This window comes from Micropterus salmoides, unplaced genomic scaffold, assembly GCF_014851395.1.
Source record: "Micropterus salmoides isolate LMB-PRFRI ecotype aquatic unplaced genomic scaffold, ASM1485139v1 Ms_hic_scaffold_20, whole genome shotgun sequence".
Lineage (NCBI taxonomy): Eukaryota > Metazoa > Chordata > Actinopteri > Centrarchiformes > Centrarchidae > Micropterus > Micropterus salmoides.
The window spans coordinates 3,873,439-3,900,335 of record NW_024041151.1 but is presented as its reverse complement, the minus strand read 5'-3'; the positions used below and the strand labels follow the sequence as shown (position 1 = coordinate 3,900,335).

Below are 26,897 nucleotides of genomic sequence, written 5' to 3'. Positions count from 1 at the left end.
CTCGGCCGGCTCACGCGCGGACGCGCTACTAGTGCGAGGGCCCGCCCAACGCTGCTTGCAGCTTTAATTATTATTATTATTAGTAGTAGTAGTAGTATTAATAACAATACTTTTAGGATAGTATATTTGTTATTATTATTATTATTATTAGTAGTAGTAGTAGTAGTAGTAGAAGTAGTAGTAGTATTAATAACAATACTTTTAGGATAGAATATTATTATTATTATTATTATTATTATTATCATTATTATTATTATTAGTAGTAGTAGTAGTAGTAGTAGTAGTAGTAGAAGTAGTAGTAGTATTAATAACAATACTTTTAGGATAGAATATTGTTATTATTATATTATTATTATCATTATTATTATTATTATTAGTAGTAGTAGTAGTAGTAGTAGTAGTAGAAGTAGTAGTAGTATTAATAACAATACTTTTAGGATAGAATATTTGTTATTATTATATATATTATTATTATCATTATTATTATATTATTAGTAGTAGTAGTATTAATAACAATACTTTTAGGATAGTATATTTGTTATTATTATTATTATTATTATTATTAGTAGTAGTAGTAGTAGTAGAAGTAGTAGTAGTATTAATAACAATACTTTTAGGATAGAATATTTGTTATTATTATATTATTATTATTCATTATTATTATTATTATTATTAGTAGTAGTAGTATTAATAACAATACTTTTAGGATAGTATATTTGTTATTATTATTATTTATTAGTAGTAGTAGTAGTAGTAGTAGTAGTAGAAGTAGTAGTAGTATTAATAACAATACTTTTAGGATAGAATATTTATTATTATTTATTATTATTATAATATTAGTAGTAGTAGAAGTAGTAGTAGTAGTATTAATAACTATACTTTAAGGATAGAATATTTGTTATTATTATTATTATTAGTAGTAGTAGTAGTAGTAGTAGTAGTATTAATAACAATACTTTTAGGACAGAATATTTGTTATTATTATTATTACTAGTAGTAGTAGTAGTAGTAGTAGTAGTATAAATAACAATACTTTTAGGACAGAATATTTGTTATTATTATTATTATTACTAGTAGTAGTAGTAGTAGTAGTAGTAGTAGTATAAATAACAATACTTTTAGGACAGAATTTTTGTTTTCATCGCTGTTGACTGGCTTCCTGTTTGCCCAAGGCTTCATGTCATGTCTACATCCGCGCAAGTTGTGGATGTGAATTTTTTCACCGTCACGCTGGTCTAAAAACGCGCGTGTCCTCCCCTATAAAACTGTAATTGTATCTGTGTGTCTTACTGAGAATATTTAAGTTGAATTAAATCCAAAATCATTTGATGGATTGTTTGTAGATGACTAGAGTATTTTATAGTTCCACCGGGTGGAGCAGCGGAAGGATATTTGACTCGCTGTCTATAAAGTCGGCTCCACCGCTCTTCGTCGCTAAACCAGAGACAGCACCCGGAAAAGACAGGAACAAACACCAGGAACAATTTGTCGGTAAGTAATTGGAGCTTTTTTAAAGCGTAATCAAACTGAGTGGTCTAGCGTTTTCACATGTGTCGATGTATGGCTTTAATCGTATGGCTTTAGTTGTTGGTAACAAAAGAAACTGCAGCTACGTCAGCTGTTTTGGAAGCTAAAGATGCTAACAGTAGCGTGAGGCCCAACGTTAGAAACGTCGCCAAGCGTTTATCACAATCCACTCTATTAAACCAGTAAACAACGAAACATTAACCGTAACAAATGCGAATAGTTCAGGATAAATCAACGGCCGAGTTAACTCCTTGTTGTTGCTATTTTCTTGCGATATCCGGTTAGATTAGCATCGCTAGCATGTTAGCTTCTTCCGCTGTTAGCAAGTTTAGCTGGTCGGACTCATAAAGGAAACGTCTGGTTAGCTGAACGACTAAACATCTTTCTGTTTCGATATGTACACAGTTCCCCCTACCGAGGTTAAGCTGTATTTAAAAAGGGATCTGCTTGTATTTTTCAGGAAGCTTCCAGTAGAGCGTGGCGGGTGTGACCTAATTAATCTGCACCGTCATCTAGCTGTTAGCTACGCTACGCTGCTAGCAAGATGCTTTTCAGTAACCAGAATCAAAACATTTTCTGTCTTAAACTGTATTTTAATTTAATTTCTAATTGTTTTGTCTTTTGAATGCACTTTGTAACCCGACTTACCGCGTTTCTTTCTTATGCTATTAAATCTAAACATAGGGTTGGGCCAGATATGGTAACATTTTTTATTATAGTTTTAAAGTGTTTATGTTCAATATCAATATGGATCAAATGTTGAATCATTTCTTTAAAGGCTGATTTTGTGCTCCTGAGTAAAAGTTGAAGAAAACCTGTTTAACAAATCTTAGGCAGAACATTTAAAACTATAAAAAAATAAAGTCCCTCTTCCTGCTCAAAATGTCTAAATAGAAAATAAGTGCGACATTGTTTAACATTTGAATGTTTTTTTTTTCTCAATAGATTCAAAATGCAGATCTTCGTGAAGACCCTGACTGGCAAGACCATCACTTTAGAGGTTGAGCCCAGTGACACAATCGAGAATGTCAAAGCCAAGATCCAGGATAAGGAAGGCATCCCTCCAGACCAGCAGCGTCTGATCTTTGCTGGCAAGCAGCTGGAAGATGGCCGCACCCTGTCCGACTACAACATCCAGAAGGAGTCCACCCTCCATCTTGTGCTCCGTCTGAGGGGTGGGATGCAGATCTTCGTGAAGACCCTGACTGGCAAGACCATCACTTTAGAGGTTGAGCCCAGTGACACCATCGAGAATGTGAAAGCCAAGATCCAGGATAAGGAAGGCATCCCTCCAGACCAGCAGCGTCTGATCTTTGCTGGCAAGCAGCTGGAAGATGGCCGCACCCTGTCCGACTACAACATCCAGAAGGAGTCAACCCTCCATCTTGTGCTCCGTCTGAGGGGTGGGATGCAGATCTTCGTGAAGACCCTGACCGGCAAGACCATCACCCTGGAGGTTGAGCCCAGTGACACCATCGAGAATGTCAAAGCCAAGATCCAGGATAAGGAAGGCATCCCTCCAGACCAGCAGCGTCTGATCTTTGCTGGCAAGCAGCTGGAAGATGGCCGCACCCTGTCCGACTACAACATCCAGAAGGAGTCCACCCTCCATCTTGTGCTCCGTCTCCGTGGAGGAAACTAATCACTTCCTGCTTGAAGATGTGCCATTTGTTCCTTCTGATCCAGCAGTCATTCCTTAAGTTTCAATAAAGTACAAAGGTGTTCCTGATTTATTCTTTCTTTGACTTTTAATAATTTCACTTTGCACTTTGCTTTAGCTGAAAGTTGGTGTAACTGTCTTTGGCTTCTAGAAGTTGATTGGAGGTAACTTATCTGACAAATAACAAGATGTTAAGATTGATATTTGTGGTTGAAGTGGTCTGATCTGAGACCTGAAATGTTGTTTTTATGACCTCCACAGCTGCTGTAACAAATGTTCCTAACTAATAAAAAGGCTTCTCACAATCACCTGATCCTGTATTATTTTATAGTTTAGAGATTTGGTTATTCTTGCGTGCTTTATCTGAACTTTTAATCAGATTAAACTACATGGCATGAGCTCATGTTTCTTGCAAGTGTATATAAAATTAAACTAGTTGGCTATATGAAACACTAAAAGTAGCCTCATCTTGAACAACATTGTGTCAGCAATAATCAAATTTTTGTAATATTTTGCCCACAATACTTTCAGACATTGTCAATGCAGGGCTGCTGTTTTAAACTGTGATGTTGCCACTTTTTCTTTTATCAGAGCCAGCAAATATTCATTAAGATGCTTGAACCAGTGATTTTTGCTTGATAAATGATTTATCAAAGGTTTTCTGGATTAGTCGTTGACTTCAATTCATTAATTGACTATGAATTGTAGTTTATCAGCTCTTGTTTACCTCCAAAATCCCTTGTTTCAAATCAAACTTCGACAGACCAAGTAAATTAAAGGCAACAGAATCAATATGATGTACCAGAACCTGATAACTCGTTTCACAAAAACTAATTGATCCTGTTCAAACTTTGAAAGCATTTAAATTCATATTCTCTTACAAATAAAACTGCAACCGACAAAAGGAGTCTAAACCATAAAATGTTCTTGAAGCAAGCGTTTTAACAGTAAAAGATAATTTTGTTCAATTACTACTTTAATTAAAACAGTTCAACTGCGCAGCTGGTGGACAAGGTATTCAGATCCTTTAAATAACTAATACCACAGTTTAAAATACTGTTGCATACTTTTACTTTAACATTTTCTAATGCAGGAATTTTAATTGTAAGTATAATCAGCAAAATGTACTTAAATTAAAAGTCACAAAGCGTCAGCTAAAGGAATAAATGCAGTCGCAGTTGTCCAGAGGCCAAAGTGACGCCTTCACAATGCTTTGTTTTGTCTAACTAGCGACATTATTGCAAATAAATTAAAATAATCAAAAAAGAAAATTCATATGTAAATCTTAATTTGTAAAGTAACTGAAGCTGTCAGAGAATATCAAAAGAAAATACTCATGTACCTGAAATTTGTACTTGAGTAAAAGTACTTAATTACTGTCCCCCCTGCTGTTAGGACCAAACAGACCAACAGAAACAGATCTTAAATGTTGTTTTATTACATTTTTCAGGGCTTTACAACCATAACGCAGATACAGCATGATGTAAATCACCCTCGTCTCTAACATTCTTTAAATGCACAAGAAAACAAAAACAAGAGCAAAGATGAACACGACATGATCAACAGTACTGAGGCCTAACACGGGTTCAGAGCAGGGTCACGCATTTACTAGTAACACATTTTGGTTGTTTCTTTGCGGCTATTTATCGTCACTACAGGAAGCTGGTTGGATCCTCGAGGCCTCTCAGTGCTCTGCCAGTTCACAGAGATCCGACCTGAGAGCTGCGATAGTTTTAGTCAGGGGGAGCTTTATAATACAGTGACATTACATTTGATACAAGTCCAATTATGAAGTGTGAAAGAGCACAATCTGTACGCTTGTTCAGCCTGTAAAAACTGGGTTTAAATCAGAGATATCAGGCAGATTATTATCAGTTTGCAACACTTTGCACCTTCCCTGTGTGTGTGTGTGTTGTCAAGCTCACAGCAGTAAACCTGTGTGTGTCTACAGAACGGTCTCGGCACAGTCACCGAAGTGAGCGTGCAGTTTTTGGTGAAACTCTGCTCCAGGTGGAGGCAGGTGATCGGTTGGATGAGGGCAGCGTTGTTGCTTGGAGAAGAGGCCGGGCTCCTCGCGGTCTGACTCCACCTGGATGCTGACCTGGGGCACGGGCGGGCGTGTCGGCAGGTGTGGCGACGGGGCGATCCCGGGGGCGAGGCTCGTCTGGGATTGGGCGGGTGAGGGCGGGCAGGTGATCTTCAGGTGCAGAGTGATGCTGAGGAACAGTGGTGGTTACACTCTTGCCATCTCACACATTTACAGTCAGATGCCAGTTTATTAGGTACACCTGCCTAATGCAGATCTGTGTAGGAGCTGCTTTAGAGAGATCATTTCAGAGGCTGCTGTTTGTATAGCTGCTGAACTAGGTGTTTCTATTATTTTGTCCGCCCTGTTTATATCAGTGAGGGTTGGATATAAATAACAGGAGCAGCTCTCTGTGTAACATCACATACAGTTTAATACCTTCATGAAGGATTTACTGCAAAACCTTTGCATTAAACTGCTTTAGTTTTATGTAGGTGTACCTAATAAACTGGACACTATGTGTACATGTACACATACACAAGCTCAAAAACTGCACAAAGTAGGAGTACTGACACTTTAACATTCATTCATTAAAAAATGTAAAGTGTGCTTTTATGTCTTGCATCTTTGAAGGTGCAGCGTGTTACATGAGGAATGAACCACTTTAATTTGTGTTGGAGAAACAAGAAGAGTTTGGTTGTTTTACGGCCGTGACTTTGACTGTTAAATGACTGTAGAGGGCGCTGTTCACCGCGAACAGCAGGAGGCTGGCAGGTGAAGTGAAAGAGATGAGAAACAACAGGAATCACAAGGGCTTATGGGAAACAAGAGAAACTTTTCACCACTCAGATCGCTGCATGCATGCTTTCTGTTTATCTTCATCGGCACTTAAGCTGCAGCAACTTATCAATTAGTCGCTTCAACTAAAAAAATGAAGCAGCAAGTCTTAATCTTCTCTTTTAGTATTATTGCATGATAGTAAACAATATCTCTCTGGCATTTTACTGACAAAAACAATTATTCTGAGAAATATAATGACGATATACAGTAGAATAATAAGTTGGAGTCAAGACATTAACCCTCAGACTAAAATAATTGGTAGCTGCAGCCCTTAATATCTATCTTAATATTTATTTGACCATTTTGGCTGTTTTAATGCAAATGGTATATAATTTGGCAAAATTGTGAATTTTTGGAATTTTTAAAAAATTTTGATCCCATGTTGCAGAATATATATAACACACACTGTTTAGTGATCGCGTCTGTCTGGGTCTTTATTTCTCATGCAGATTACCATCTAATTGACATTTCTATATTTATTACATGAATATTTTGTATTTTGAACGGTTTGAACCCTGAACCTTCCTGCTGTGAGGCGCCATCGTGCCGCCTCATGTTATTGATATACAAGCTAAAACTGTTTTGTGCTGTAAATAATAAAAAATAAAAATGGAAGCTATAAATGCAGACGTGATAGCCGAGTTTAAAAACAAATGTGTTCGGAAAATATTTCCTCCGCCACATGTTGTCATGTATGAAAAGAGAGATTAACTGTTGTTCTTTAGGTTCACTCATGACAACCGTCTGCTGCCAGGCGTGAGCGGGTAAACGGGATCAGACTTCACGGCGCAGAGAGGCGACAGCAGCCGTGCAGGAAACAAAAAGGGTGAAATGCAAGATAATGCAACATGGTGGCGGTGGCGGCGGCGGCGTGCTCTCCGGTTTACAGAATCAATACGTGTTTTCACACTTCATTCATTGAAGAGAACTTTTCTAAAGAAACAACCAAAATCCTGTCATGATGAATCCCCTGGTCACCATCTGTAACGATGTGTCTTTAAAAACCAGTCTCCAGTGTGTGCAGTAACAACAACAATAACAGCATTAAAGTCTGTTTCTGAAAGGATGGCACTGTTTGAGAGCCTGTTACTACTTTTGTTGCAGTAAAACCGACAGTTGACCGTAAAATCAGTGCGCTTGGATCATTTATTGGGATTATGATAAAAATATATATGTATAAAATAAGAGTACTGTTATCCTGTAAGTACGATAAACAACTGTTACCTCTATGTGTCTCTGCAGCTGAAATTTAAGGAAACTAAACTGATCAGATTTTCTTTATCAAAGCTACAAAAACTCACAAAACAATATTTACAGGCATCAGAATAAAGCTGTGAATCAACTATCCTGTGACACCACTTTTATCTCCAAATGTTGGTGGCACATTTTAGATTTTAACCTCTCACAACTTCTCCTGTGAATAATAAACACTCAGACACTCACACCTGAAGTCTTTGCAATGCATCCAGGTGAACTGTGGGGATTCTGACACGAACATCTGATTCATAGTTTTTCACGACACGTTTTGCAGTAAAGAAATGTGATAATAATAATAATCTGTCTAGATATGCCAGGATCTACATTAAAGTACACGAACAGTTAAAGGACAGAGCTACAGCAGAGGTTTTGTGAGGCGTGAGGTGAAAGGGACAGGTGCATGCAGCTCACGGAGCACATTTAGGTACTTTAAAACCCCTTAGATTGACATAATTTGCGCCAAACATTTTACTCCTCTGTCATGTCTGATCTTACAGACGGATACACATAGTTTTAGATTCAGGGGGACTTAATCTCTGTATCTGAAATAAACGCTCATTAATCTGCTTAATGACAGACAAAAGAGGCTCCTCATAACTGCAGAACGCCCCTGAGAATTAACACTTTTTAAAGTTTTCTTCAGTGTCACAGTAATCCAGTGACGGCTGTCTGTACATCCATGAACACACTGCTAACAGGAGCCGCTAACGGCGACCTCAGCTGCTTATAATGGGGGCAATTTGATGAAATTTAAACAAATATGGGCTGGAGCCCAATATAATTCATGTTTATGTTTGTGTTTCCTAAAGCATTGCGGTTCTGAAACGTAGACTGGTGATGGACTTTCTGAGTTATTTCTACTGTACAGGCCTTTAACATAAAAAACAAAGTAAGAAATCCAAATCAAACATCTAAAATCACACAGGGTGTGTGTTTCTCTGTGTGATTGGTTGTCTGAAAGTGACCGTGCCGTCGTCCCAGCCAGCGTTCGTGCGGGGTGAGTGCATCAGATCACTGAAGGGCACGTGAAGTTTCAGCACACAGTACCTGCGGTCTAATTCGTTTTCTTCGGACGTGACCGTCGAGTACGGGTTCATCTCCTGTAGGGAAACACACGCAAAGAGAAACACATGCACAGAACAACACAAGCATACACAGGCGTGTAAACACATTGTACGGTGCAGCACAGACACAAACACAGACACACAAAGATGATAAAGATGAACAAAACCAATCGAGAAAGAGACCAGTGTCACCATAACAAGCATCTTTAGAGGTTGCTCTGGACCACCTTTATATTTGAACTGTCTGTAATATCGACGTAAACATGTTCCTTGTGTCGTATGAAACAACGCTCTCACTCTCAAGGGGCCACAGATGGACGCGTGCTCGTGGTCCATTGGCATCAGTTTGGAAAGCACCGGGGAGCGACAACGCACTACGCTGAAGGTAGGTGTAGTATATTTAACAGAAAAGTCAGAGTAAGGTGGTGGTCGGGGTGGACGGAGGGCCAGAAAACGGACTCTCAACCAGGAGAGCGGCGTTCGTTTGCCGTGTGAATCCAGAAAAATGTCGGCTGTGTATTGTTCCCGGTAGGCTTTAGCTTCTGTCATTATTTCTTTTCAAGTCAGTTTGAGTCCATTTGAGTCGAGACGACAGCCTGAATACAACCTTCAAATGCAGAATGCATCTGCAAAACTGTCTGCTTCTTTTTGAGATCGCTTTTTCCAACAATTTGACAACATTTTTCCCGGGGAGGGCAGCAACAGACAGCGGCAGCGCCGTGATAAATTGTCTAACAGCTCCGAGTTTGTCGGACTTAGCAACAGTAACTAAGGGGGGGGGGCGTGGCTTAGAGAAGGGTCAATTAACATACCATAAAACTTCAATTAAAAGCAGAGTCCCAAATAGCCGCCTACCCCGTTTACTGGCCTGGTGTGGGAACACATTTAGACAAATAAATGCCTGGTCTGGTTTTTATAGATAGGTCGCCGCTTTAGCTGCTTCTATGTTGCTAAGATCTTTAATACAAATATTAATGTTTAAACGTCTGATCAATGTGTCAGTATGAACATGCGGCACATCGTTAGATTAGTTAGATTCTCCACAATTCAATCGTTCAGTTAATTTAACGGAAACAACGAGCCCCAAAGTCTAATTCTTATAGATTTACCGGTGTAACCTGCATGGTACAAGAGATTAAAAGAAATAAAAATGCAGACTCCCGTTACCTTTGAAGCGCTCGTTAAGCCCGTTATATGTCCGTTCCTTGATTATTTATCTTCCTTTAGTCTGTTAGGGTCCACTGATCAAAACAGCTTTAAATAAAAATGAATCCAAGTTGTGAATCCTGTCATTTGAAGTCTGTCGCTCTCTGTCTGCTAACTTCTCTCATCCTGCACCCTGTTGTTGTTTTCATTACGTTGCTGCCTTCAAAATAAAAACATATAAACCGTCTGTCGGAGCCAGATCAAATGAATGACGTGTATTTGATATTTGATCATTAATATTCTGTTTGATAAATAAATAAACGGTTTCATAGAAGCCTATTTCAGTTTTGTGCAACAGGAATTAAAGGCCAGTCCCATATGGACACCTGTCCCAAATATAGGCAGGGTCAAGTCAGTGATTTTAGCAAATAAAAGCCCTGGGCTATTACTCAAAGTTTGATGGTAGTTATTTTCACCCAAACCATGATCTTTTCCTAAACATAACAGAGTACTTTTTGGGGCTAAAAAACCAAATTGCAACGTTTCACAATGTTAACGACGTGCTGTTTGAAAATTGTGACATTTCGCAACTTTAACAAGTACATTTATTTTGAAACTGTAACCAGATGTTGCATATTTATTGTTGCAGGTGACCACAGAGCCATACACGTGCAAAAACGATACGAAGCGTCCATAAGTGACGAGTTGGGAGTGAGGATGTGTTTTAATAAAGGAAACCTCTGGAGTTTGTAACGCTGTGGAGCAGCTTTGCCCTCTGAAATTTGCTGACCTCTGTCCTTGAAATGTTTTAAACCCCCATGAGAAGAGTTAAAGGTGCACTTCTGTTTTGCTAACAAACATCTGATGCCCGGGATTCTCTCTAGACAAACACAAGTACGCAGTGGAATATCATGATTAACTTAAAATTCATGTAAATTAGATAGAACTCACAGTCACATTATCACATTATTCATGGTCAAGAGCAACTTAATCTGTCACATTTAGTAAATGGCATTAAAGATTTAAAAAACTGGCACAACGACAGGTGGAGGAAAGGGCTGGTGTACTCACAATCTGAGGTTTGGTTTTGGGTGGGAGGGTTAACACAGGCGGGGACCGGCTCTATGACCTCCATGTGGATCTTCACTGGAGGGACAGAGCTGTTGGTCTGAGTGACAGAAAGAGGACGTAGTCTGCATGCAGGACAAACTGGGATTTTAAAGGATAAGACTACATTTATTCTATATATTTGTGTCACAGCCAGAAACTATTAAACTATCAGTGAGCCTGGGTCACATGTTCCTTCATCACCGTGAACACACCGTAGTTTATTCTGACTGCCCCAAATCCTCGCTACAGCACACGTGTGGATTCATCCGCCGCTGAAAATAGTCCCCAACAAATGCACTATTTCTTTCTGTTTGTCTGATAGAAACTTTTCGAGCAGCTGTTTGAGGAAATTACCGAGCCTTTTAAAACGTTAAACTATATATTTGTGAGGAGAGCTCGGAGCTGAAAGCCACAGACAGGAAGTCAGACAGCACTGAGAGACGGAGTAAAGGCCGGGCCACGCCAGCATTTAAAACAGCGTAAGCGTGACAGACCTGCAAAGTTCACCTGTATTTAAAAATAAGTTGTCTTTTTCCTTTAATGTAAAAAAGCAACTTGTGGCCGCCACTTGTTTATCTGTTCTGGACTACGGGGATCTTTTAAATGTCCATACTTTAGCACCGAGTCTTCATATGGTTGACACAGCTTACCACGATTCCTTGAGGTTCATAACCAATTGCAAAGCTCTGACTCACCACTGTGAGTTCGACTCTCAGGTAGGAGGTGCTGCTCTGGCCACACATAGACTCTGTCATTGGTACACCTTTATATTTAAGGCAGTTCTTGGTCTGCTGCCACACATGCGTTCTTATCACGCAGAAAAGTGCCGGACAACGCTCTTGTTTATGCTTTCTTTGCCAAAAAACCCGTACTTAAACTGGAAAAAGGGCATTTATGTATTCTGCACCCTCAGCATGGAATTAGGGCTGGACAATAAAACAATAACAATAATCAAATCGAATTATAATTTTTTTCAATAACAATATAACAAATGTTCAATAAATATTCAATAAATGTTTTATTTTATTCACTTGAATCGTACACGAATTAGGACTTCATTTTTCTTATTAAGATGTTTATTCTGTTGAGGAAAAAGGACTGAAAAAGGTTTTACATTAAAGATATTTGTTAACTAAGATTTTATCATAAATATTTTGAATGTGAATCTCAGATTTGTGAAGTGATCCACTGTTTGACATCAAGTGTTGACCATAAAGAAAAGTTTAAACCGCAATTAACCATCTGGTTTCTTCAACTTTCACTCAGGAGCAAAAATCAGCCTTTAAACATGAAAGACAAAACTATTTGATACTTATCGTGATAATTATCGATATCGAAAGATATGAAACTTTTTATCGTGATAACATTTTTGGCCGTATCGTCCAGCCCTACATGGAATACGTTGCAGAAGGACTTGAAACTCAATGAATTAACCTCGTTAAATGCTTTTAAATCCAAAATAAAAGAATTAGAGGCAGAGTCCTCAATACGTAAATGTTTTTAAATTGTGAATCTGACTCTTTTGAAATGTGAGTCATTTTTATTTTATTTATGCTGCTGCCTGTCTTGTCCAGGCTGCACCTAATTGCAAAAGAGATCTCTATCTTAACGGGACTTCATTTTTAAATTAATATTTAAAAATATTAATTTACGATAAATATATGGCGTGAACCACAAAACATGCTGTTCAAAAGCTGGACCTTTTGGTAATTAGCGTTGTTGCGAATGTAACGGGAAGTTTTTCTTACTTCTGGAACAGAACGTGGCGCCTCCACTTCGGCTCTCTTTGGCTAGCATTTAGCTCGCCGGTTACCGTAAGTTACCAACTGGTCCTGTTAGTTCTCGCTACAACACAAACATCCGCTTATCCTGCGTACAGGGTCGCGGGGGGGCCGGAGCCAATCCCAGCTTACAACACAAACATATTTATTACACAAGGATTCGTTTCACTCTCTGGTGCCACCCAACCGTAAATCGCGGCCGGATTTGTTGACAGAAATATAGAATAGCGCTAGCCTTATCCTTCAAAATCAGTGGACAATCACAGTCCTCACGCTACTGCCAAGGAGCAGCTTCAGTTCTTTTCTTTTGGCTGAAGACATGACGGGCACAAAGATGCTAAAACACTGAACAACTCATCTCTAAAGTGGTGGAACACAGTGGGAGGGCTGAAAGGAGGACGGACAGACAAAAAGACTGTAGTAAGTGTTGTACAGTGCCTTTTCAGCAACACTGTGGGACAGAGAGGAGAAACATACAGTACAGTATTAGTCAGAGAAAACAAACCCGCGACACACCCACAACAGATGGAGTGACATTTAAAGCACCAAGAAAAGAGACTCGCCAGCTTTGGAGATTACAGCAGCTGTGTGTTTGGCAGGCAGAATGTGCAGAGTAATCTCGTGTTTGATTTCATGTTTGTGGACAATTTCCCTCACCTCCTCGTCGCTCTCCGGCTCTGCCGCCTTCTTCTCCTTCTTCTTCTTCTTCTCATCCTCCTTCTTCTTCTTGTCTTTGTCTGGCAGGATGTCGTCCAGCCAGGCCAAGTCGTGTTGCGAGAATATCAGATCCAGCAGCTTCCGGACGAGCATCAGACCCAGAATCTACACACAGAGGAATCAAACCGGTGGATAAAAGAAGCCACCGCCTCACTCTGCCTCTGAACGTTGGACTCAAGGTGCCGGAAATGTCGACTTAATATCGCGACACAGTTTACCGCACATAAAGTTCAGGAAAATACAGGTTTCCATCCAAATGTAGCACAAACGTTAACCGAATTTCAGAAAGTCGGCAAACGAAAATGCGACTTTGGCTCCATCCCCTGCCGCTGTGAGAACATGACTGATGGCGATAAACAGCGGGTGGATCGCTGCCGTTAAACCATCGCAGAAGAAGAGGACATAACGAGGTGACGTCTTTAAAAAAGCTGCGGTCAAAGCTCAAAATGAAGGAAAACGATCAGACGTTTCTTTTAGCTTTATGTGTTAAAGTGATGAAGGCTACCGTAACCCTTGAGCTGATGCATCGAGACGCTTCGAGATATAGAATCGAACCGTTGACCTGAAAATCATAATCGAAACAAATCGTGAGACCAGTGAAGATGCACAGCTCTAGCATTAATGCACATAGTCTGTTTCTTTCACACTTATTTTGCTTTTTATTGATAGTAGCAAACTGATACTGACGTCAGATATTGGGCCGATACGGACTCATAATAGCTGGATCAGGTATCGTGACAAGGGGCCCGATCTATTGTATGTAATTACAAGCGTTTTGCAGTTGTGGTGGCTAATGTCACTAAGGTGAGAGCAGGATCCAGAGCATTTAGTTATCAAGCGCCTCTACTATAGAACCAGGCCCCAATTTGGGTTTGGGAATCTGACAACATCACTTTTAAGGCTAGACTTAAGACTTTCCTGTTTGATAAAACTTTTAGTTAGGGCTGGAATTGGGCAAACTTTAAATTATTAACCCGTTTTTTATTATTTTATTTTGCTGATTTATTCTGATTGTATTTTATCTTGTGTTTTATCACATGGATTTTTTTTAAATTCCAAAGCATTTTGTAAAGTGTAATGGGACCATGTCTTTTGGTGATTTTGCACTTTAAATAAAACTTGATTCACTGATTGCTTTTACGAGACGCGTCAGCAGTGCGTCAGTAGACCCGAACATCTTGCTAGGAGAGCCAACATCGCATTTTGTTTTACTAAGTTAGGAAGTAATGTCAAGCCTGATGTTACATAAAAAAGAATAATCCCCGGCCTCTTCTCACAGTGAGCAGCTCGTTGATTTTACGATACTCGTCACCAGCTGCAACCCAAAGCCCAGCTATTGGTATTGGGACTGAAAAAGTCGGATTGGTGCGTCCCTCATTGATACACAAACTCTTCTACCCTTAGCCAAACTTAAAAATGTATTTATGATATTTAGATTTTTAATTTTAATGTGCAAATAGAAAATTAAATAAAACACAAAAAAGTCAATGTATTAGCTAAATACTTAGCTCAGTAGCTAAGCGTGCCTCTTTTATGTTTAGACAAAGAATAGGAACACATCCCTTTGTTCTGACTTGGGAGCATTAACTATTCACTAGCCTAATAAAAAGCCTTAATGAGCCTTTTTTATTCTGGTACATATGTGGAGCAGTTTGTTAACACGTGACACCAGATAAAAACGATGTGTAGCAGAATCGACTGTAACTGACGTCCACTTTGTTGACACTTCTTTTGTCAAGTTACAGATATCACAGCTGTCAGGAATGTCTCAGACTCTGAATTACAGCTCGGAGGCTGATGTCAATGTTTTTTCCTACTTGGCTGCTCATAATTATGGTTCCCTGGACATGAAAGGAATGTGGCATTAGCTGTAAAGTTGATTGTTGTTCACTTATATTAGGACTTAAAATGTTTCGGCTTAAAGTGTTTTGGTCCTTACGTTAGTTGATAACACATTCACAGTCAGCCATTTGTGACTGTATTTCCTGTCCTTTTTCTTCTATTTAGTCAAAAAACATCCCAGCAGAAACCAATAGATAACGTCTGCTGGTGGTCACATGGCAAAAGAAACCAGGATTGTTAGACCAGGACACAAACAATGTCCAACCACCAAACCCCTCAGTATCTTCATCAAACTAAGATCAACCCTAAATGTAATAAAACAAACATGTTACTATCTGATATCTTGATAAATACCTCAATCAAAAGACCAATGAGTGACCGAGATACAGGATAGTACACTTACCATTACTGGGAAGATGATGGCCAGGAAGGTGGACTTCAGGATCCAGAGGACGGCCAAACAGACGATCTGGACGATGGTGAAAAGATGGACGCGTCTCAGAGGAACGTGACGCAGGAAGGAGAAGTCCGGCTGGTGTTTGGCTGGCATCAGATACAGCTTCATACGCTCCCAGAACTGAAACACAAAGACGCAGAACGTGTCCTCAGGTGTTCTCAGTCAGAAGTTTAATTATTCAGAGCACTTGTTTAGAGCTGAAACCCTCAATACATTTATTAGTTGAGTTGATCGACAGACAGCTGTTTTCATAATAATCATAGTTAAGTACTTTTTCAGGTAAATTTGCCAATAATCTCTTCGTTACAGCCGTTTAAATCGTAATAAGATGTTTAAAAACTGGACATACTGTATGTATTGACCTCAAAAATCCAGCATCAGTAAGCCTCAATGTTAAATATACTGTAAAACTTCAATTAGAAGCGTAGTCCCAATTAGGCACCTGACCCTTTTACTGGCCTGGTGTGGCTGCATGTTTTGACAACCCGCTCTCACTCCCAGCCTCGTCACATATGGGCGCATGGTCAAGACCCATTGGCATCAGTTTGTAACACATTGGGGATCCCTAGCGTCATAGCTCAACGCAGTGGGGGAAGCCCTGTAGCGTCAGTTTTTGACAGTAAAGGTAGGTAGTAAGGAGGTGGTTTGGGTGGATGGAGGGCCAGAACCCGGACTTTAAACCAGGAGTCCAGGGTTCTTGTCCCGTGTGAAACAAAGAGTCAGCATTAAATATTTTTATTTAAGTTAGTCTACGTGAGTTACGTAAAGTAAGTTACGCAAGTGACGTTAACTTACGTATTAACTGACGTACGTAGTTATTTTAACCCAAACCATGATCTTTTCCAAACCTTAACCAAATAGTTTTGCTAAACCTAACCAAACTGAAGTGTTTCACAACTTTAATAATGTGATCTTTCAAAATGAAACTCTAGCGTTTTATTTTGAAAGTGTAACCGGACTTTGCATATTAATTGTTTCTAACTTTACCGGACGTTGCATATTTGTTGTTGCTAAGCATTGCTAACTTGACACCGGAGCATTAAACGTCGAAAAATGACGTTTAATGTGTACCCAGGGCGTTAACCAAAGGGCCTTGACCAAGCGTCAATATGTGACGAGTCGGGAGTGAGAACACGTTGGTTTTGACAAATAAACGCAGGTCTCAATTAGAAGCCTGGTCTGGTTTTAATAGAAGTTCTTTATATATAAAACCTCTTAAAGTACCTGCTCTCTCTCTTCTCTCTGTCTGTCTCTCAGAGCTACAGCAGATGAAATTAATTGATAGTAGTCATGCTGGTTGGAATAAACAATTTGATAGTAGCTTATTTCTTTGTTGAGCAAGAATTTTGTGGGAAAGGAATTAAAGGCCTGTCCCAAATGTAGTTAGTGATAGTATATAATTCAGTGACTGAAGCAAATAAAAGCCTGGGCTCTAATAAGACAACACGGATATATCATCTTTGATCTACCTGGATGCCACTCAGTGATGCCACACCCATGTAGAGGAACACTCCATACAGGACTGGCATGGGGATGTACTGAATTAAACAGAGCAGCAGTTAAAATACAACATTATAGGTGAAAAGCAAATCAAATGATGAAAAAAAAAGAAACATCACATTATCTTCCTTGTTCGTTGCTGGCGTCTGCTAACATACCTGGAGAACGGGAGCGAGGAAAATTGAGAGTCCAGTCATAACAAACACCAAAATGCCCGTCAGCCTCTGCTCCCTACCAACACAGAATTATATGGTGTTAAATTTATATGTGGTGGAAATTATTTACCCACACACACAGTCTCAGGATAGCACAGGTGTCATTTACACTGGGGACATGTCGCCTCCACTTTTTGAAATGGCTGATTAAAGTACAATTTGTTAAAAAAAACGCTCTGAAATATAGCTTATAGTTAAATAACAAATGAAAATGCATTTAGAAAGGCTTGTAAATTAAGAAAACAATGAAATGCTATTAACATATAGAAGAAACAAATGTGCATTGTCCAAAAAAAGTAACTTATGCCAAAACAAACAAGTTACTGATTATAAAATAAACGGGCATGCACCAATCAGCAAATTTAACAACTTCTGGACACAGTTTCTTTTTGGCCACGTTTTCCGTTCTCTACCTGTGAACATGACAAAAAGAGGAGGACAGACTAAATCATGCCTACATATGTGTTGCCTCAGCAGGGATGATGTTAAATGAGAAAAGTATATTTACAGAACAAACACATCTGAAAGCTACACAAAATGCCTGAAAGCTGCACTGCATTTGACTCTATTATATTTATATATTTTGAAACGTCACGTGCACCTGAATTTTGTGTTTCCTTTTCCAAAAATAAAAACATTTCCACCATAAATTGGTGCAGAGACTTTCACCAGAATGCAGGAAATTAAGTGTGTACAGATCAAAATGTCCTGGGGGAGCTCCCCCTAGACCCTCCGCTCATATATGCTGGCATTGAGGATATCTTTAAAACACTGTTTAAGGATCTTTGTCTCGTTCTCGTGAACCTTTCCAGAGGTAAGTTTCTCTTCACACCCCTAACCTGAGCCCCTATGTCCCCACCACTTTTCAACACAAAGTGACGCCCTTGCAGGATAGTCTCACCTCACTCCGAGGAACTGTGGCTGCTCTCCAGGAGCGCTGGACTCGCTCTCCATTTTCAGAGAGTCGATGTGAGCGATGGAGATGACAGTAGCTGCTACGTACCAGGGCAGACCCAGGAAGGAGCACACAGCCATCAGCACACCCACCCAGAACAGGTCCAAGTGGTAACCGCAACCTTTCTGCAGTTGGGTAGAAGGTCAAAAATCATTCAAGTCTAACCACGATTGTAGCAATGAACAATTTCTGAAAATTGGACTAATATTTAATTTATCTAATTTTTGTACTAATATTTAAATTGTGATTATTTTTTGAAAAATTAAAACTCCAGTTCTGTATTTGGTAGTTGACATCAACAAAGCTATAACATAGCCTTATCACAAATTTATCTTGTTTCTACATTAAGTAAGAATTAGAGTATTGCAGTTTGTGGAGAACCGCAGATCTCAAAGTGGGATCCGGGGGACCCCCAGGGGTCCTTGAGGGGGTTCCAGGGGGTCGCCGGCAAAAAGGGGAACAACTTATTTTTACTATTGACATAAGGTATGACTAGTTTAGACGTGGATTTCATACACTTTCTTTTCTAAAATATACAAAATTCTATCAGATGGGTGACAGTGGGACATAATCTTCAAATCAAATGGGGGACTGCTGTGTAATTTGTGACAGTTTAGAGGTCCTCAATGTAAAAAAGTTTGAGGTGTAGAGGACCTCCTAGGGTGCTTTCATACCTACACCTGCATTTGAATCAAACACTGGAACATTCGTTTGGACAGGTCGAAAGCAAAATGCAGCAAGGTCCAGACCAAATTTAGGTTTCTTTATATTATATCTTTTTCTTCTCTGAGAAAAGTTAAATGTTAAGTAACTCTAAAAATGTTTGCACTTTTAAACAATTACATTAGTAATCCACTTAATATTACACACATAATATTAAAATTTAATTTACATTTAAAAGTGATGTTATATTTACTGATAACAGTTAGCAGGCCAGTTAAGATAATAAAGACAACTGACACATTTAAAATGGGTTTCCTGTAAAATAAGCTTGTTTGGGTTTATGTATTTTGAAGCTTTGTATTTCTTCTGAGAATGTCCTGTATTTTCAGACCTTAAGTTTGTTTTCCTTGCGGTTGACTATGACAGCGCTGATCTGCTGGTCCATGAAGATGAGTATGGTGACCAGGAGTGCAGGAACAGAGCTGGCCAGGTACCACCACCAGGGGTTCTTACCAAATGGCATCACCAACCAGCCACGATCAGGACGAGTTGGCTGATCACACATACACACACATAATGAAAAATATATATAGTAAATATATGCCAAAGATAAAAAGGAGAGAAGGTGACTGCACACATCCATCTTAAAGAATCAAATGCTTTACATCTGCACTAATAAAACAAATTAAAAATCTCAATTATATAACTAGTTTAACAACTTTATATACAGCTAGCTAGTTTTAGCTACTTTATATACAGTTAACTAGTTTTAACTAATTAATATACAGTTAACTAGTTTTAACTACTTTATATTACTATGGACATGTAAATGCAATAGACTGGGGGAGCTATTTCACTCATTGTATTTGAATAAAGTCCAATATAGAGCAGACTAAGTCTTTGAAAATGAAATGTCAAATGCTCTTCTCATTTTCATTGTTAGGAAATGGCATTTTAATTTTAATTTTGACCTTAAAAGACCATGAGGACATGGACATGTAAATGCAAAAGACTGGGGGAGGTGTTTTGCTAACTGTATTTGAATAATGTCCACTTGAGAGCAGGTTAAGGCTTTGAAAATTGAATGTCAAATGCTGTATTTTCATTTTAATATGGTCCTAAAATGCTCACACAAGTATGTGATAATGAAAATGAAAATTGGATGATTGCATTTTCATTTTTACCTAAATAACACATACATATGTGGAAAATGATAATGTTATTGTGGGATTACATTTTCATTTTTAAGTTTGCGTGATAATTTGAAATTAGTCCTCTATACGCTTCCATAAGTTAGTTAACTAGTTTAACTTTAAATATAGTTAGCTAGTTTTAACTACTTTATATACAGTTAGCTAGTTTAACTACTTTATATACAGTTAGCTAGTTTTAACTACTTTATATACAGTTAGCTAGTTTAACTACTTTATATACAGTTAACTGGTTTAACTTTAAATATAGTTAGCTAGTTTTAACTACTTTATATACAGTTAGCTAGTTTAAACTACTTTTATACCGTTAACTATTGTTAACTACTTTATATACAGTTAGCTAGTTTTAACTACTTTATATACAGTTAGCTAGTTTAAACTACTTTTTATACCGTTAACTATTGTTAACTACTTTATATACAGTTAGCTAGTTTTAACTACTTTATATACAGTTAGCTAGTTTAAACTACTTTTTATACCGTTAACTATTGTTAACTACTTTATATACAGTTAACTAGTTTTAACTACTGTATACATTTAGCTAGTTTTAATTACTTTATACAGATAGCTAGTTTTAACTATTTATTTTTACCGTTAGCTATTAGTTATTGTAAAATCTTAATCTTAAAAGTAAATCGGAACCATAGCTGTCAAAGTAGTAGTAGTATGAGTAGAAATAGAATGTAAAGAAAGTACACTAAGGTACAAGAACCTCAAAGTTATAAGTACAGTGCCTGAGTAAAAGCACTTAAGTACTTTCCACAAGAAAAACACACACACATGCAGTAGGGCAGTAATATGTTGTAATGACACACACATTAAAACAGAAAAATCTAATTACCTTAAACTCAGTAGGAACGATTAGTTTGGGTGTGTCTAACCCCATCAACATATCCAGACCCACAAAGGACATGATTGACATGAAGATTGCAAAATCACTGATTAGCTTCCTCAGCTACCAACACACACACCAAGAGAAAGGGAGGACAAACAGTGAGGAGGGGAGACATATGTATGTACAAGAAAAAAGTGGAAATGAAGACAGGACAAAAAAAAAGAGAAGATATACTCTGTAAAATCATTACATTGACAAATCCACACTAAATCAATGACTGATTAGAAATGTATAAAAACTACATCATTGGGAGGGAAAGAAAGATGAAAGATGAAGGCGGCATTTTAGGGAACAGTGGACCTTGATCTCAGTGGGCACAAGTAGTTTGGGGGTATCGAGCTCCAGCAGGCAATCCAGTCCACAGAAGATCAGGATAGAAATGATGATGGCAAAATCACTTATCAGGCTACGGAGCTGGAGCACATTCAGGGAGAGCAGAGGAGAAGACAACATGGTAGAGGACATTCTGGTACAGATACAGAGGTTTAAGCTTTGGATAAGGACAAGGAGAAGTTTCCTGCAGATATTCAGTAGCTTTAAAGGATGAAGCTGGAGATATTCTTCTTTTTATCGGCAACAAAACCGTGGTAGTTTTTAGCAACAATACGCTTTGTTGGATTGTGTATGTTGGATTTAGTATTAATTAGCAAATATAAGTATATACTCTAAAATGGTGCACTTATTGAACATTACAGCAGAATGTTAACTTTGTCATTGTAAGCATGTTAGCATGGTGGCATTAGCATTTAGCTCAAAGAAGTGTATTTTTGTAATCTGAGTTAATGAGTGATAAAGCTTCCCTTGGTGTTAACCACACAGTTCACAGAGTAAAATACCATGCTATAAATTTGTAGGTAATGCTATTTTACTGATGAGCAAATTAAGTTTTCTGCAATGTTACTATACAATACTAATATATATATATATCTATATATATAGATATATATTTTAGAAAGCTGATCAATATTTGATCGCAAACAGCTGGTTTGGTCTTCAATTAAATAAGATAATAATTAAATAATATTGCCAGCCTTCTCCTTTATATTGGAATGTCTTCATGCACACATTACAAGAGTCTAGCATTTCACATGCAGGTTTACTTTTCTGTAGGGTAAAGCCATTGTGGAAAAACAACGTACAAGTCTTTGAATCTTATCTACTGTCTTACCTTTGTTGGAAAGTAGCGGCTAAACTTGAACTTCTTGAGAGAAACAGTCATGGAGTAGGTGCCAAAGAAGAGGATGAAGGACATCAGGGCCAGGTCAGGAACATACTTACAGGAGTTCCCCATCAGCATACCACCGTACTTCACACACTCTTTCTTACTGAGCTGACTCCAGTCCAGGTCTGTCAAGTTAAACTGCAAAGATAGGATGGAAGGGGGGAAGAGGAAAGTGGGAGAAGATGGGCGACAGGGTGGGATGGAGGGGTTCAAGACGGGGTGGGGAAGGTGGGAAGCAGGTCCGAGAAGGGAATATCGAAAGACGGGTGGAGAAGAAGCAGACACGAAAAAGAGAAAAGACAAGCGATAACAGAAGAAAAGACAATACAGAACACGGGGACTTCCAGACTCGTATTTGTCAAACATCTCAGAGTCAATCCTAGTAATCGCACTAAAAGTTGAAGAAGAACTTCCTACACTGACTTTCAGCGTGATGTCACCAACCTTCAGTGCCACAGAATAGAAATTTAGACCAGTTATTGTGGTTTTCCTTTTTTTTTTGTATTGGCACTTGTGATTTTAGCGTCTGGTTTTTGAAGGTAACTTTAGGCCTGTACAGTGTTTTAATTAAGACCAAATGTGGACCCTTCAACATTTTGTCAGCGTGTGGTAACGACCTTTTGGTTGCGAACAAGGATCAATTTAACCAAACGGGAGAGTCTTCTTCTGCAGCATGCGTTCTCAGTCATTTCTAAAAATGATTCAGTTTTTTGTCAAAACTATCTTTTAATAAGCTCTTTGTCATCCAATGTTGCCAAAACATCTGTCCTCACACCATCTCCTGGCAGCTATGAACAAGGAGCTCCACTAACTATCAGCAGAGACAGGTGATAAAATACTTTTACTCCTACTTCTAAAAGTATGACAAATACTGCCTCACTCAGAGGTCTAATTTCCTACCCTGAGATGCTTAATAAATATGGGCCAGGTTTCTGTCAAACTACCGCTTCAGTTCATTACAGTATAAAACATTTACAATACAAACCCCCAAACAATTAGAGATGCAACTTAAGTGCAATTTTGGCAGTTCACTTCACAAAGAAGGATAGAAAGGATTCATGTGAGGGATGTTTTCTGTCTTTGGCACTTACCAACAGAGTCATATTATCATCTGCGAGTGGAGCTGAAACATTCAAGCCCAGCACAGATGCTAAAGAGCAAAAACACAAGAGGGAGAAGACGGAAACCCAATGAGTCATGGGTAACATGAAAATCCAGTGGAGTGTTTGCTATGAATGAACCAGAATCAAAAAGAATGACTGATGTGAATGAGCCGTAATATGTCACAGCATGTATGTTGATGAACCATGTTGGGTTTTAAAGGAATATTTTTATTAATTGTTTTTTGTATCAAATACTGACTCTCTGCACGCTGGCTCTGTAGCTGCTCCATTGTGCACGTTTGGATTGAAAGCTTTTTTACTTTTGTCTGGCCTCTTCTCTCTGGTTTGAAGACTCAATTGGAAAATAGTTTGTGCAAATTAAAATCTGATGACACCTTCGAGCAAATCTGATCAAACCACACAGTCCTGATGAAGCAGTTTTTTAGTGTTAAAGGCCGTCCACATTAACAAGAATAACTATAAAATCGAGAACGTCCTGTAATGTGTGGCCCCATGCACACACTGCGCGCTCCGCCTGCGTAGGAAAATGGATTGATGACATGTTACAGCTGTGCATTGCGCAGAGAAACATAAAGAAAACCAGAAGGATATCGGTTTGTGAAATTCTTCAAAGACAAGAAGAGGTAGGAGAATCCAACACTCTGTTACGAGAGATGTCGTCGTTGAAGACACATTTTATTCTTACACATGGCATTCTGGTAATCTTCAAAGAGGACATCAGTAATGACCCTATGAGACCCCAACGCCAAAGACTGTGGGGGGTATGTCTAAGGTAAAATTATTTTGATTTTCTGTCAGTGTTTCTATTGTTAATTTACATTATATTTGAGTTAGAACAATTTTAAATATTATTTATTTATAGTTATTGTTATAGTTATCGCTCTTAGTGTGGTCTGTCTTTTAACCTGTTAATAACACTCACTAAGGATGCTGACCTTTAAATTTAACTGTTGCTTAGTTAGGATATTTAATGTTCTAAAGGAATACTTAAGATCATTGAAACCTTTTTGACATTTTCAGTGCCCTACAGATTTTCAGACAGGCAGTGAGTGTTTGCTAAAAGCACATCTTTGGTGGAGTATTCTTCTAATTAAGTCACTTAAACATTGTTCAAACATGCTCTACCAGAGTTGACATGTGCGTACTCACTTCATCAGACAGCATCCCAAAAATGAGGCAGAAACAGACAAGATACACAAATCATCACAGAGTAAAGAACAAACATTTTTGCATCTAATCAAACTGACAAATCCTGTAGCTGTTCATGTCAAATTACGTCACGTCATTAATAGAACAGGTTGACATTTTGTGAGACACTTATTCGAAATGAGAAAATTAAAACCAATCCTGGAGTCACAAATTGGTTAGCCTAGCTTAGCCTACAGATTGGAAGCAGGGTTCAAAATTCAAAAATACACAAAACATTTATTCTTAGGATCAAAGCACCTCTTAAGCTCACTAATTAACAAGAATATTATTTAAATGTTTCCATAAACAGGAATATAAAACTAAAATTTGTGGTTTTGTAGCTGTTTTGTAACTAGAACTTCACAGCAGAACAAACTGGCTGTTGTTCGCCAATCATGTAACATGATTTTGTTTGTAAACCACAAACTGTCATTTTTAAGTTTCAGGTGGGGTACGACTCAAACAAACGAGAAACCATGTTTTAATTAGTGAGCTTTAGAGGTGTACTTCTGTACTTTACAAAGCCAGGCTAGCAGTCTTTATGCTAAGCTAGGCTAATCACGTCCTGACTCCAGCTCCTTAGTGCACAGACTTGAGGTTGATATCCATCTTCTCATCTCACTCTCACACAAAGCAAACTTTTTAACTATTCCTAGTAGTATGGTGGGAAATGTCTCTAACAAGCTCCATCTCTAAATAAAGTTATTCCAGAACATGTAAAACAACAAAACAAGAGTTTGACGGCTCACCCTGGTCTGGTGCGATGCATTCGCACTTATAGGCAGTGATGTAGTCAGGTTTGAAGCCACGGTTGATTGGGTAATACTTCCAAGCTCCAACCTGTGAAATACAGCCAGTTTTATCTTGTGTTAAGTGTTGTGCAGTTAATTTGTAGATCTTGAGCTTGTGTCTGTGTGAAAGTGTTCGTCCGTTCCACGTGACAACATGTTATCTACCATCTTCTTAATGGCGTCAGAGATGAATATGAAGGAGATGAGGCTGGAGAAACCCTCCTCTGTGAAGCGGGTCATGTACTTGATAATGTAGCTGGCGTCTGAGAGCACCAGCAGCAAACACTGCAGACAAGAGTGAAGGCCAATCCACAGACGCAGCTCCATGTAGTCTATATCATTGCTCCTGTGAAGAGAGACAAGTGCTTACATCACCTATCTGGTTATTTGTGCAGTTCACATTTGGGTGCTTTCTCTTGTGCGCGTCTTACTTGCTGAATTCATAAAGCAGTTTCTCAAAGATGAGAATGGGTCCAGTTGAACTGAGGATGATGAGAGGTTGCCCACCAAACAGACAAAAGACTGTCCCTGCTAAAGCAGTGCCAAGGAAACTCTCCATCACGCCCTTTGGAAAAGATCAGGAACAGACAGAGACGTGAGGTCAACTGTGTACATATTCTAGGTTTGTGCATTATGTAGTTAGGGGTGTCACGATTCTCCAAATCAACGATTGGAGTTTTGATTTAAACATTTTCTTCAGCATCTCCCAGAGCAAATAAAATAGTGTGGTTTCCAGGTTTTAGCATCGTTAGACTATCCAGTCTTGATTGGCAAAGATCAACATATCACTTGTTTTATGCCCTGACAATGGTCTTCTTTGAAAAGAAAGTGTGATACAATCATATAGCCCTACTTTTTGTGTGTACCACGAAAAGGCCATATGGTCAAATATAAATAATTAATTTAAAAAGTAATAACAATAACTTATTTCACCAGTCGAAAAACTGTTAAACATAAAAACAATAAGAAGAGTCACCAGAGGGCAGAAGGGTTCTTTACAACCACACGTACAAAGCCACCAGCTCCGTTTTAGGAAGCATGGCCTTGTGGGTTATCTGAACTGTAGTATGTGATGGAGCGGGCTTGTTTAGTGTCATGATGTCTTCTGTTCTTCCCTCAGGTGGATCACGTCTGGTCTGACTGACGGAAGAGCCAATAAAGTGGGGGTGAGATCCTTGTTTCGGACTCTTCTACGCCTTTCTGCTGCGGCCGCAGCAGTTTGTTTGTGATCTGTGTTTTTGTAGATTCTTGTTATTTGACTGTTCTGATGACTCTGGAAGTCTTGTTTTCGTGGCTTAATGTCTGTTTGGTTAGGTTTAGGTTTAGGGGTGGGGGAGACTCCAGACCCTATGGCCCTTTGTGGGCTGGTCTGGAGGGCTTCCCTTTCTTTTGCAGCCCATCAGACTTTGTTTTGAGTATTTGGGGTTGATTTGGCTTGGATTTTTAATCCAATTTTTTTTCATAGTTTGTTTAATAAACTTAATATTTTATTTGCAACACCTTGACTCTTTGATTATTTTAGCCTTGCTGAGGGATGTAACAGAAGTGGTTTCTCCCAATGCCATCATGTTTTCCACAGTCACAGAAAAATGCATACAGAAGAGAAAAAAAGTCTTTGTTCATGCAACGTTACTACTGCGTCCTCCTGTGTTCTTATCCTGCAGATACATTTTCGACTCCGGCACAAGTTGCCGATAAGCTACGCA

At 38.7% G+C, this 26,897-nt stretch overlaps 2 protein-coding genes across 3 annotated transcripts in view; one reads left to right on the top strand and one right to left on the bottom strand.

Moving 5' to 3' along the window:
- Positions 1 to 1,335: 1,335 nt before the first annotated feature.
- LOC119914480 (polyubiquitin-B) lies at positions 1,336 to 3,495 on the top strand. Of its 2 annotated transcripts, XM_038733801.1 has the most exons (3): positions 1,336 to 1,491; positions 2,473 to 2,755; positions 2,984 to 3,495. In XM_038733801.1, exons 2-3 carry the CDS (start codon positions 2,480 to 2,482, stop codon positions 3,167 to 3,169), a joined length of 462 nt encoding a protein of 153 aa, XP_038589729.1. In that variant the 5' UTR covers positions 1,336 to 1,491; positions 2,473 to 2,479; the 3' UTR covers positions 3,170 to 3,495. The 2 variants fall into 2 exon arrangements, with proteins under 2 accessions (XP_038589729.1, XP_038589728.1); XM_038733800.1 differs by having other exon boundaries at positions 2,473 to 3,495.
- Positions 3,496 to 4,614: 1,119 nt separating this feature from the next.
- Positions 4,615 to 26,897, bottom strand: part of slc4a5b (solute carrier family 4 member 5b) — a 39,979-nt gene continuing 17,696 nt past the window's right edge. Inside the window, exons 13-27 of the mRNA XM_038734656.1 lie at positions 25,623 to 25,756; positions 25,357 to 25,537; positions 25,150 to 25,240; positions 23,180 to 23,238; positions 22,035 to 22,226; positions 21,167 to 21,280; positions 20,813 to 20,926; positions 19,152 to 19,313; positions 18,044 to 18,222; positions 17,086 to 17,158; positions 16,897 to 16,965; positions 15,374 to 15,547; positions 13,069 to 13,233; positions 8,358 to 8,410; positions 4,615 to 5,403 (exon numbers count right to left, since the gene is read on the bottom strand). Of these exons, the coding sequence (XP_038590584.1) occupies positions 5,133 to 5,403; positions 8,358 to 8,410; positions 13,069 to 13,233; positions 15,374 to 15,547; positions 16,897 to 16,965; positions 17,086 to 17,158; positions 18,044 to 18,222; positions 19,152 to 19,313; positions 20,813 to 20,926; positions 21,167 to 21,280; positions 22,035 to 22,226; positions 23,180 to 23,238; positions 25,150 to 25,240; positions 25,357 to 25,537; positions 25,623 to 25,756 (2,031 nt within the window). The 3' untranslated portion in view covers positions 4,615 to 5,132. The remainder of the gene's footprint in view (positions 5,404 to 8,357; positions 8,411 to 13,068; positions 13,234 to 15,373; positions 15,548 to 16,896; positions 16,966 to 17,085; positions 17,159 to 18,043; positions 18,223 to 19,151; positions 19,314 to 20,812; positions 20,927 to 21,166; positions 21,281 to 22,034; positions 22,227 to 23,179; positions 23,239 to 25,149; positions 25,241 to 25,356; positions 25,538 to 25,622; positions 25,757 to 26,897) is intronic.